At 43.9% G+C, this 12,879-nt stretch overlaps 1 protein-coding gene across 1 annotated transcript in view; it reads left to right on the top strand.

Annotated features, from left to right (window-relative positions):
* The first annotated feature begins 344 nt into the window (after positions 1-344).
* Positions 345-12,879, top strand: part of Skp1 (S-phase kinase associated protein 1) — a 21,114-nt gene continuing 8,579 nt past the window's right edge. Inside the window, exons 1-2 of the mRNA XM_008827853.3 lie at positions 345-498; positions 4,729-4,825. Of these exons, the coding sequence (XP_008826075.1) occupies positions 4,729-4,825 (97 nt within the window). The 5' untranslated portion in view covers positions 345-498. The remainder of the gene's footprint in view (positions 499-4,728; positions 4,826-12,879) is intronic.

Raw genomic sequence — 12,879 nt, 5'->3', positions numbered from 1 at the left:
GAGCGGTGGCGGGGGAGGGGGGCAGGTGAATCCGTTACTTGAAACACACCCAGGTTTTGTTTGTTTCTTCCAGGCTCTCCGGAACTGGGGTCTTCTTTCCGCTCAGGACAGCCCCTGCCTGAAAGACCCTTCGGTCCACAGTGGTTCCCCGGCCGATGCCCGCGCCCGCGTGGAAGGGGAGGACCGTACTCTCCAGGGCAGCGGAGCAAGGCGAAAACCCATCTCCCGCCAGGCCGCCCCTCAGCCTCTCTGCAGTCGACCCCTGTGGCGCTCGGGGCCCACTATGGCGCCCTCGGCCTCCCGTCAGGCGATTGTCGCGGACAGCCCCGCCATCTGTGTGACGTCACGAGCTGGGGTCCTCGGCGCCCGCGCCCGGTCATATAAACGCTGACGCTGGGAGGCGCCGCTGAAGTGGTTGTGTCGTCCGGCTTTCTCTTCTGGTGTGCACGCTTCCTTGCGCTGGTCAGCTTCGGGCCCGCGGTCTAAACAGCGAGCACGGTGAGTAGCCGCCCGGGAGTTGGACCGGGCCGGAGTCCGCGGATGGGCGGGCTGGGTGGCGGCCCCGCGACGGCTGTGGCAGGCTCGAGGCCGGCGGCGACTGGGCCTGGCCTGGCCTCGCCTCAGGCGCCGAGAGACCCGTTGCTGACCCCCCGGCCGGGGTTCGCTCACTCGGTGCTTGACTCGGCCAGGCGTCTGGTGGCCGCGCGCGCTCTCGGTATTCGGGGAGAGTGATCCCGGCCCTGCGATGGGCCTTCCCCGCTGCGGGGCTGCGTTGGGTTGGTGAGAGAGCGGCCGCAAGGCCCAGGCTCAGGCCCAGGCGTGGTCCTGCCTCGGCGACCAGCTGGCTGTCCCGTGCACCGGGGCCGAAGGCCTCGGGTCTGGGACTCTGGGTCCCAGGCGGGCGGGAGCGTGGGCGTGTGCTCACCGCGGTGGTTGGGAGGGTGGCCGGCTGGCGCTGGACTTTCGGCTCCTTCCCTTCCTCCTGTATCTGGCGTCACTGGCTACCCTCTGGGCTTGCCCGTGCTACCCTCTAGTCGGTAGACGACTGGCTTGTTCTCAGTGTTTCCCTTTAAGTTTTGCCACGTCCTGGAGTCGCACGAGTGATTACTGTCCTAACAGACGCGGTCGTCAGAGCTGTGCGCCTTTTAGGAGCCCTTTACTCTAAAGCTGGAGGTGTCTGGGCTCTTGAAGGGGGTAATAAAGTACCTGCTTTGGTTCAGTTTCTGGTGGAGACTTGGGGTGGGTTTGGGCAAATCCTGCAGCTTTCATTCAGAATGTCACAACAGAGTGTGTCTATGGAACAATGGAGCCTCTTTTATCCTGCAGTCTAGTAAGCAAGTGTCAGAGTTTCAAGTCACTTATTAAAGCGAGGTGGTTTTTTTGTTTTTGTTTTTGTTTTTTTAAGTATGAAATGCTGGAATAATCTTTAGCCTGGGCGAGGGTATTTAATTTCCAAGTCCAGTAGCCTAAAGAATTGGAGAAATGCTTTCGAAAGTCAAATCCAGATCTCATGGATTATTTCTTTAAAATTTTGCACTTAAAATGCAACACTAAATGCAACGCTAAAAGTTAAGTCTAGGATTACCCAGTGCTTTGAATTACAGATTAACTGATTGCCTCCCTGTTATTTAATAAGGTCCCCTCTCCCTTAGGAGTAACCTAATACCTGAATTTGACTATGACTAAGCACATCTTTATTGTGAATTATTTCAAGGAAATAAATGCTTTTAAAGTAATTTTGTCAACTGCGTCGTTAGCCTTCTTCTGGAATGTTCTTTCAGTACTAGGGAATATAAAAAACTGTGTCCCTATGAAAAATTGGCCTCACTTTTTTTTGGAGCTTTTATTGTTGCCTTATCATAGGGAAGGTCCGCTGCTCTGGGCACCTCTATAGCAGAACCACTGCATTATTGGCAGGCACTAAGTACCATGGAGAAGCAGACATTTGTGAGCTGAAAAGTGAGATCTGATTCTCTCCAACTATGGAGGAATGAGAGCTGGGTGTTTCAGTGGACTGTAAAGCATCATGCTTTACCTGTTTATCTCTTCTCATAGCTTGTTTGCTTCAGGGGTAAGGACATTTGTCTCAGGAAAATTAATGAATACTTTGAGATGTACTGAGGCTTAAGTCTTTGAACCTAAAATGCTGTAATGTTTTAAATGCCAAACTACACTTTTGTGAATATTCACATTTTAAAAAAAAATACAACTTGAGCTGGAGAGATGGGCTCAGCGGTTAAGAACACTGGCTGTTCTTGCAGAAGGCCTGGGGTTGGAATCCCAGCACCCACATGTCAGCTAACAACTGTCCCTAACTCCAGTTTCAGGGGATCCAACAACTGTCAGTAACTCCAGTTCCAGGGGATCCAACAGCCTCTTCTGTCCTCCGCGGGCATTGCACGACATGGGTGCACTTACCTACATGCAGGCATACACATAAAATAAAAATAATAAATAAAAAAAAATACAACTCACACCTAGAACGCTTCAGAATACTTAAGTTAGTAAACTGTACCATTGAAGGATTGTGACTGCCTCTGAGGCAAACACCTTGAGAGTTGGGGGGGGTTGTGTTTTTGTTTTTGCCAAAGTCATATTAGGGGTTAGTTGCTTAATTTTATGTGAAGTTATCTTTTTCCTAATGGCTGATAATTTATCTTGAGTTGATTCCGTTTTTTTGTTATTGTTTTAGGGTGAGGCAGGGTCTCATGTAGCCCCCAAGCTGGCCTCAAAGAGGTTGTAGAGGATGCCCTTAAACTTCTGATCCTCCTGCTTCTTCCTAAATGCTAGGTACAGGCATGTGTCACTATCACATCCAGCTCACTTTGTTGGAGGCAGGGGACAGTATTGTAGATTGAACCAGGGCCTTGCAGATGTTAAGTATTGTACTACTGAGTTAACCCCAACCCTTTTTTTTATTTTGAGGCAGAGTGTCACTGAATTCTGCAGGCTGGCTTGAACTCACTATATAATCCAAATAGTGATTGAAAATATAATCCTTCTGGCCTCAACCTCCCAAAAAGCTTGTGGTACAAGACCATGTCACCAGACCCAAATGCACCAATAAATGCATTTAAATTTTCTATTTAGTGGGGCTGGAGATATGGCTCAGTGGTTAAGAACACTGGTTGTTCTTGCAGAAGACTCGGGTTTGAATCCCAGCACCCACATGGCAGCTAACAACTGTCCATAACTCCAGTTCCAGGGGATCCAATGGCCTCTTCTGTCCTCGGGCATTGCACGACATGGGTGCACTTAACTACATGCAGGCAATACATGCATACACATAAAATTAAAAAACAAAATTTTCTATTTTGTTTGTTTTTTTTTTTGAAACAGGTCCTAGTGTAGCCCAGATTGACTTTGATCTTGCTATACAGTCGAGGATGGCTTTTACTTCTTGCCTCTCAAGTATTAGATTTACAGGTGTATGCCACCATGATTTAATGCTTTTTTTTTTTTTTTTTTTTTTTGCCCTTTCCTGTCTTTTTGAGTCAGGGTCTCCCTGCATCCCCAGCTGGCCTGGAACTCCCTGTGTAGTAGACCAGGCTGGTCTCAAACTCACAGAGATCTGCCTGCTTCTGCCTCCCAAGTGCTGGGATTAAAGGCCTGCACCACCAGGTAGTAGGTTATTGTGGGGATTTTGCTAGAGGATCTCAAACTTGTACCACAGGATAGTGAGTAATGAAAAACTATGAAGTATCCTGTGAAATTGAAGCCTGTTCCCAGTGTTGGGGAATGGTGTTAACCTGAAGGCCTTTTACTTTCTTGTGTAGGCTTGCATTCATTCAGACAGAATTGTGTTCCAGCTCTGTACTTTGGATTGGAACTCATTTTACACTGGTGGGTTTCACTGTAGGAAGATCACTCTTATTTGGTAGTTTTGTTTATTTTGGACTGACTTCCTTCAGGTGTGTAAATACTTAATTGTGGCAGTTAATTTTTCAGGTGGTGTAGTCATTACTCAGTGGGAGCAGAAAGGCAAACAGAAAGCATATATTTTGAACATTTTGCAGGGCTGGTGAGATGGCTCTGCAGGTAAAGGTGCTTGTTGTCAAGCCTGATGACCTGAGTTTGATCTCTGGAACCCACATGGTGGAAGGAGAGAATTCGGTCCTATAAATTGCCCCCTGACACCACTTGAGCACATACCTGTTTGCATATCACAGAAACACACAACAAACAAATAAATAGATGTAAAAAAGAACATTTTGAATCAAAAGTACAAATAGCTCTTTAAACAGTATTGAGTTCAATACAGCTTTTAAGTAGACTTCAAAAGCTGCTGATCAGGGCTGGAGAGATGGCTCGGCGGTTAAGAACACTGATTGTTCTTGCAGAAGACCCGGGTTTGAATCCCAACACCCACATGGCAGCTAACAACCATCTATAACTCCAGTCCCAGGGGATCTGACAGCCTCTTCTGTCGTCCTCCGGCATTGCATGACACGGGTGCACTTACCTACATGCAGGCAATATACACATATACATAAAATAAAAATAATTTTTAAAAAAAGCTGCTGATCATAGGAGTTATACTTGGGGAGAACGTTTTATAAAAACATTTGTAGACTGGTTGGTGAAGAACTACTTCCAGCAGAATTGTACAAGATTCTGTACAGATGCATTACAATTCGTAAGTTATATATAGGTGTCTAGCAGGCTAATTGATTAAGTATCCTGTAGAATTAATATCGCTTAAATATTGCATTCAATATACCTTTTTAGATGCCTTCAATTAAGTTGCAGAGTTCTGATGGAGAGATATTTGAAGTTGATGTAGAAATTGCCAAACAATCTGTGACCATCAAGACCATGCTGGAAGGTGAGTGTGTGAGAGAACTTTGGGAAGAAAGGGGGAATATATAATTGAAGATAATTGTGAATACTGAGATTGAGCGAATCTGTCACAGGGTTGAAAATAAAAAGATAATGTTTCCTTTCTGCATTGTGTGGATTAGTGAGTTTTTTCCCTTATTAAATGAATAAAATTATAAACTATTAAAGATAAAAGTTTTTTTAAAAAAAGATTTCGTGCCGGGTGTGGTGGCACACACCTTTAATCCTAGCATTTGGGAGGCAGAGGCAGGCTGATCTCTGTGAGTTCAAGGCCAGCCTCGTCTACATAGTGAGTTCCAGGACAGCTGGGGCTACAGGGAGACCCTGTCTCAAAAAGACCAAAAAAACACAAAACAAAAACAAAAGATTTTGTGGGTGTGGGGCAGAGGATATTTTAGGAGGCCTTTATCTCCTTCCACCTCTCCCACCCTACCTTGTTTTTGAAGCAGAATCTCTATTTTCTGTCACTACAGTGCCTATCCTCACCTCCTTGCCATAGGAGTACACACTGCTACATCCTACTTTTCATGTGGATTCTGAGGCTTGAATCCGGTGTTTAGGCTTGCGTGCCGAGCAGTCTCACTAACCCTAAAGTGACTTTAAGCGTCAGACAATGGCCCATTTCTGTTTCAAGTAAATTTGAATTCACAAGATGTTTTTTCACCCAGTAGTAAAAATCTAAGCATTTGGGAAGGGGTTATTTTGCCATATGGCAGCTGGATAGAACTCCGTGTTTTGTTTGAGGGAATAAACTTGATAGACTGGATACTGTGTAGACTTTAAAAATTTTTATTTTTAGCCAGGCGTGGTGGCGCACACCTGTAGTCCCAGCACTTGGGAGGCAGAGGCAGGCAGATCTCTGAGTTCGAGACAAAAAAAAATTTTATTTTATTTATTTATTTATTTAACTTATTTAATTTATTTGTCAGCCCCAGGTGACCTGGAACTCACTGTGTAGACCAGGCTGGCCTTGAACAAACTCACAGAGGTCCGCCTGCCTCTGCCTCCCAAGTGCTGGGAAAGGCGTGTGCCACCATGCCCGGCTTATTTATTATTTTGATTTTATGTATATTCGTGTATTGCCTGCATGTAGGTAAGTATACCCGTGTCATGCAGTGTCTGAGGAGGTCAGAAGAGGGTATTGGATCCCCTGTAACTGAAGTTGTGGACAGTTGTTAGCTGCCATATGGGTGCTAGTATTCGAACCCGGGTCTTCTGCAAGAACAACCAGTGTTCTTAACTGCTGAGCCATCTGTCCAGCCCTGCTGTGTAGACTTTTTAAAGAATGAATCCGTATATTTGAAAAGTCTGCATTTGATTTTCAGTGTGCGTGTGTGAACGTGTATACATGCCACATTGGGCATGTGGAGGTCAGAGGACAGCTTTTGGGCTTCTGTTCTCTTCATTGTGGATTCTGGGGATCATTGAACTCAGTAGTCAGACTTACACAGCAAGCACTTTGATCCTCTGATCCCTCTTACTGGTCCAAGATGTCTTTTAAGACAAGCTTTCTCTTTTGTCTCTTTGGGATCTCTGAATCTGCTGCAGCACATTTATGTAGCGTAGCAAAGTGGATAAGAAAACAGATCCCTGGAACTTTGAAAGCTTACTAGATCTCTTAGTAAGTGGTGGACATTAATTGTGTATGTGGGAAACCTGCATCAGTGTCTAAAATTGATGAAGGAAATAACATAGTAAGAATGGTCTGTATTACTTAGATATCATAGGTTTTTACATAGGGAAGGCCTGTAGCTTATAAATATTTAAAGGAAGAAAGGAGTACGTGGGGAATGGTGGCCCATGCCTGTAGAATCCTAGCACTTGGGTTGAGGGCAGGACTCTCTGGGTAGTGGGGGAGGAGAGGTAGGAAGAAAGGTTATTTGTTGAGCACTAGTTGTATGCTGGTGAAAAGAAGGTGAGACATGATCTTTGCTCTTAAAGAATTTATAGACTAGGAAGAGTGCCAGACACTACACAAAGCAAACTATCACTTGGTATAATTAGTGTATTAGTAAAATTATGTTCCAAGTGGTGCTGGTCCAGTTTTTTGAAAGACTGCAGGGTATAGTACTTGTGAGATAATACATTTTAAATTTGGTAAAATTAGGATGTTCAGGGAGATCATGCTGAGGTAAGATAGACACAGTTAATTAAGGAAAATTGAGCCAGGCTTGGTGTACTAGTAATTCCAGCATACAGGAGGATCAAGAAGTTAAGGCCAGTTTGAGCTATGTGATACCTGTCTCCAGAACAATATTTTTAGTTGATGTTTGTTGGGATGGAATAGGCTTGTAACAGTGAGAGCTGGTAAAGCTGTAAATGTGTTTGAGGAGTGGAGAAGAACATGACTTTGATCTTGAACTGTGTGGGAGATTTCTTCAGATCTCTGTAGCAGTGTACTAGGGAATTGTGTGAATCTTGGCCCCTGAGTGAGACATATGCTGCTAGAGGTAGACTGGCTTGGTGGCTTGCATTATGAAAATGAGGCTAGAGTTGGCTAAGGTATTTAGAATATAGAAGTCAGAAGCCGGGCATGGTGACACATGCCTTTAATGCCAGCACTTGGGAGGCAGAGGCAGGCAAATCTCTGTGTTCAAGGCCAGCCTGGTCTACATAGTGAGTTCTAGGCCAACTAGGGCTACAGGGAGACCTGTCTCAAAAAGACCAAAAAAAAAAAGAGAAAAGAATATAGAAATATAGAAGTCAGAGGCCAGGCAGGTGACTTACTCCTATAATCTCAGCAATAGGGAGCAGATGGCAGGAGGATTGCCACAATTTCATGGCTATCTTGGTCCACATCCTGGTGAGGTTTTAGGCCTGCCAGGCTTATGTAGGAAGACCCTGTTTCAATAAAGAAAAAAGGTCATAATCAGAGCAGGGTTTGTTAAAACCAAGGGAAGAGGGAGCATATCTAGGTGACTATAGAGTGCTTGCCACATGCATATGCTATTGAATGGCCAGTCAGGATTTCTATTTTTGGTCTTTTTGAGACAGGGTCTCCCTGTAGCCCTGGCTGACCTGGAACTCACAGAAATCCACCTGCCTCTGCCTCCCAAGCGCCGGGATTAAAGGCGTGGGCTACCACCCCTGGCTAGGATTTCTTAATTAAGGTTAGAGGACTGAACCCAAGGCTTGCACATATTAGGTCAGTCTTCTATGACTGAGGGAGGTAAAGGACTTCTAATGCTGATTGAAGAGGGTGTGCCTTCAGGTTTCTTGGAGAGTAACTTTCTAGTAAAAACTGGACACACTGTTTAGATGCACTCTTTTTGTTAATTGGTACCAGTCACATTACTTAGTCCTATATCCTGGTGACATTGGTGTAGAGATCACTTGTACTACATTTGTAAACACCTTGGTACATCTCACAGTCATTGTCATCAAGTACTTGATGAATGGAGAAAGCAGTTCAAGTGTCTGTAAGGCAAGTAGGTAAGATTTTGTTTTAAAAAAAAAAGATTGAGAAACTGAGCAAAATTGCTGCCTGAATACTTGCTTTGGAAGTGTTTATTTCAGCTTAGTGCCTGATATACTAATCTGTCCTCTGCTGCTTCAAAGAAACATAGATCTCCCAGAAACTTTTTCATGCCAGCTTTGATCATGGAAGCAAGGAGACTGGTAGATAGCAATAGTTAAAGATTCTTTGAGGAATCAAAGCTGAATGGTTTTATCTGCAGTACCCAGTGGCTTATAGAGGATTCTCAGCCTCTTGAGAGCTGGAGTCCTTTGAAGTTGGCAACTTAATGCTTGCCTTCTTGTATCTACTGTGTCTCTCTTTAAGAGTTTCAAGTGACTTAAAAAAACAAAATAAAACTTTTTTAACACAGGATAATCAGAAGTGAAAATCTTGGCAGGTGTACATATGAATTGGCTTATTTGTTCAGGTCCAGGGTGTGGTATCAGGATACCGGAGGGCTTCTGAAGTCCCTGAAACTAAATAGCTTAAAGGAATGTCTTGCTACTTATCTATACAGTCTAAAAGAAAAACAGCACATTTAAATGACAGAGAAGTAGTTCTTTATAAACATAAAGACCTTAATGTGAATTAAGCCTTCTTCCAAATAACATTTATATTAAAACAAAGTAATATTTTATGTTCTTTCAATATCTTAATTCCCTAAACTGAAATATTTTACAGTGTAAATTCTCTTGCTTAACAATACTTAGTAGTTCCGGTAAAACATAACCGACTTGATCTAAATGAACTGGAGGCTTTGCATTTTCTAGTTTTACTCTTATGCTGGGTTAGGATCTAGAACAGTATTGGAGGAAAAAGGAGATGAATTGGATTGTTTTAATCTATCGTCTTCACTGAAACTGCTTGTGAGGCAGCTCAGTGACACCTTGTGGTCAAGTGCAGTGTTGGTTTGGGTTCTTGTCTAGACAGGCAGCCTTTGGCACTTGATCATTGACTTCTCATCTGACTTCCAGGGTATTTCACGTATACTTGCCTTCTTCTCAGCCTTCTGTGCAGCTTTAAAACCTGTAGCTCCTCAGGGCTTAGTTCTTCTCTGTATGTGTACTATTCATTTCTTTGGTGAGGGACTCAGCATTATAAACCATCTTCACATCAATTCCCAAACTTACCTACAGTTCTGGTCTCTAGTTCTAGAGGTTGTATGCACCTGCCCTTGGCTAGCTAGTTGATAACTCAAATTTATGAAAAAGGTGCTCTCAGTTGCTTCTTTGTAGAGGTGATGCTTCTTCCTCTGGCACCCTTCCTCGCCCAAGTCCAGTAGTAGGTTCATTTTCCTGCCATGACTTTTCCTGGCTCCTTCACTCTCTGCTTCCCTTTTGCTGGCACATTCCAACCACTCCACCTTAAAAATGTGTTAGACCAGTCAGGCATGGTGGCACATGCCTTTAGTCCCAGCACTTGGGAGGCAGAGGCAGATAGATCTCTGTGAGTTCAAGCCCATCCTGGTCTACATAGCGAGTTCCAGGCCAGCTGGGGCTACAGGGAGACCCTGCTTCAAAAAGTTCCCCCCTGAAAAAAAAAAGAGAGAGAGAAAATGTGTTAGACCTTTTTTGTTTTGAGAACAGGGTCTCATTAGGTAGCCCAGGCTGACCTTGAACTCTTCCTTCCTGCTTCAACCTCCTGAGAAGCTGGTGTATATCTTACCCAGTCCTTGGTGTTTTTAGAACATGCCAGACACTCTGAAAAAGCCTTTGCATTTTTTTTTTCTAGTAAGTGCTTTCACCTTTTTAAGGAATTGACTAGAATGATGTCTCAGCAAGGAGGAAATTCTAAAATTGCAGAGATTTCATTGATGACTCTTAACTGCCAAAGATAGCACCTGGTAATCACCAGGGACTTAGATGTCTGACTCAGCATCAGCCATGTTTATCTGACTGATGTTCTGTAACCAGTGCATTACTGTAATTACTTCGTTACTTGGCTACTAATTTTGGTGCTTGATGACAGCTATGTAACTTTTGGTGGTTTTTTGTTTGTTTGTTTGGTCTTTTTGAGACAGGTGCTCCCTATAGCCCCAGCTGGCCTGGAACTCACAGAGATCCACCTGCCTCTGCCTCCCAAGTGCTAGGATTAAAGACTGCTATGTAACTTCTTTAGCAGCTCTTTAGTTGTGTAGTTGTGTTGGTTTAAAAAAATACTTGAATAGCTTTTTAAACTGAATTTTTGTGAACTGCATGCAATATATCTTTACCATATTTAGATCCCTCCCCTATCTGTACCTTCTCTTAGTACACCTCATCCAATTTTATATTCTCTAATTATGTATGTATGTGTCCCCAAATGCCCTTGGGTGTGGGTTCATCCACTGGAGCCTAGTCTGCCTACCAAGAGTCTCACCCTTATATGAGACTGATTCTCCTGCTCCCAGGAGCCATTGGTTGTCAATACTTGCTCAGGTTGCATTGTGGTTTCTTACCTGCTTCTCCATATGTAAAATATATTTTTATTCAAGGAACTAGAGGGATGGCTCAGTAGTTAAAAACACTAGCTGCTCTTGCAGAGGATCTGGATTTGATTCCCAGCATCCACATGGAGCCTACAATGGTCTTTAACTCCAGTTCCAGGGAATCTGATGCTCTGTTCTAGCCTCCATGGATGTTCCATGCATAGGTGTACTTACATGCAGGCAAAACACTCATACACATAAAAATAAAAGTAAATCAAAAAATTAAAAATATTTACTCAATCTTTAACACAGATTATAAATTTATGTGCCCCTCCCCTTTTTAAGAGTCACCATTTGGGGTCTGGAGATACTGCTCAGCAATTGAGAGCACTGGCTGCTCTTGCAGAGAACACTTGTTCAATTCCCAGCACCCACATGGTGGCTAACAAACATCTGTAATGCCAGTTCCAGAGGATCTGACAACCTCTTTTGACCTCTGTGGGCATTGCATGGCAAAGGTACACTTCACACACACAATATACTCATACACATAAAAATACTTGAGTTGGGGGACTGGAGAGATAGATGGCTTAGCGGTGACCCGGGTTCGAATCCCAGCACCCACATGGCAGCTAACAGCTGTCTGTAACTCCAGTTCCAGGGGATCCGACAGCCTCTTCTGACCTCCACAGGCATTGCACGACATGGGCGCACTTCCCTACATGCAGGCAGTACACACATACACATAAAATAAAAATAATAAAGCTGGGTGTGGTGGCACATGCCTGTAGTCCCAGCACTTGGGAGGCAGAGGCAGGTGGATCTCTGTGGGTTCAAGGCCAGCCTGGTCTACATAATGAGTTCCAGGCCAGCTGGAGCTGCAGGGAGACCCTGTGTCAAAAAGGTCCCCCCCCAAATTAAAAATAAAAATAAGTAAAATTAAAAAAAAAATTACTTGAGTTTGGGAGATGACTAAACAGGTAAAGGCACTTATTGCTGAGCCTGTAACTCATGTGGTGGAAGGAAAGAACTGAACTACATGTACATTTTTCCCACATAAATTAATTTTGAAAACTTGTACCTTGATTGTAATAGTTTTTTTTTTTTTTGTTTGTTTGTTTTGTTTTTTTTTTTTTGAGACAGGGTCTCCCTGTAGCCCCAGCTGTCCTGGAACTCACTATGTAGACCAGGCTGGCCTTGAACTCAGAGATCCGCCTGCCTCTGGCTCCCGAGTGCTGGGATTAAAGGCATGTTATAGTTTATATGGAGCTGCTATGTTTTTGTCAGTGTTAGACATACTACTGTTGCATGTGTGTGTATTTATAATGCTCAAATTTGAATAGGTAGAGATCTTTAAGATTTTAATTGTGTGTATGTGGATGTGAGTTCAAGTGCCCATGGATGCCAGAAGAGATATTGGATCCTCGAGCTGGGGTTACAGGTTATAAGCTGCCCAGTATGGGTGCTGGGAACTGAACTCATGTCCTCTGCTTTGTAATAAGTTCTCTTAACCACCAAGCCATCTCTCCAGCACTAGGTTGAGATTTTATTACTTGGAATTCTCATTATTTTCTAAATGTACCTAGCTAAGAGAAGAATTGTGTATAGAAGTAGCAGTAGGGACTGGAGAGATGGCTCAGCAGTTAAGAGCACTTTTTGCTCTTGCAGAGGACTGGTATTTGGTTCTCACCACCTACATGGCGGCTCATAACCATCAGTAACTCCAGTTCCAGGGAGTTCTGACACCTCCTGGCCTCTGCAGGCACTAGGAATGCAGCTGATACACATACATGCAGGCAAAATACTCATACACATAAAAAATGTAAATATGACTCCACATGATGGAAGGAGAAAACACCCCTACAGATTGCCCATTTACCTTTATATGCAAGCATGGCACATGTGCATGCATTCATGTGTGCACATGTATGTGCAATAAGTAAATGTAGTTTTGAATTTTTTTTTTTTTAAGTAGGGGCTGGAGAGATGGCTCAGCAGTTAAGAACACTGACTGTTCTTGCAGAAGACCCGGGTTCGAATCCCAGCACCCATATGGCAGCTAACAACTCCGTAACTCCAGTTTCAGGGCATCCGACAGCCTCTTCTGTCCTCCGTGGGCATTGCACAACACAGGTGCACTTACTTGCATGCAAGCAATATACTCATACACATAAAA

The sequence above is a fragment of the Nannospalax galili genome, unplaced genomic scaffold (assembly GCF_000622305.1).
Source record: "Nannospalax galili isolate Female #2095 unplaced genomic scaffold, S.galili_v1.0 scaffold970, whole genome shotgun sequence".
Classification (NCBI taxonomy): domain Eukaryota; kingdom Metazoa; phylum Chordata; class Mammalia; order Rodentia; family Spalacidae; genus Nannospalax; species Nannospalax galili.
The sequence above is the reverse complement of the archived record's forward strand: the minus strand, read 5'-3'. Positions and strand labels throughout refer to the sequence as shown.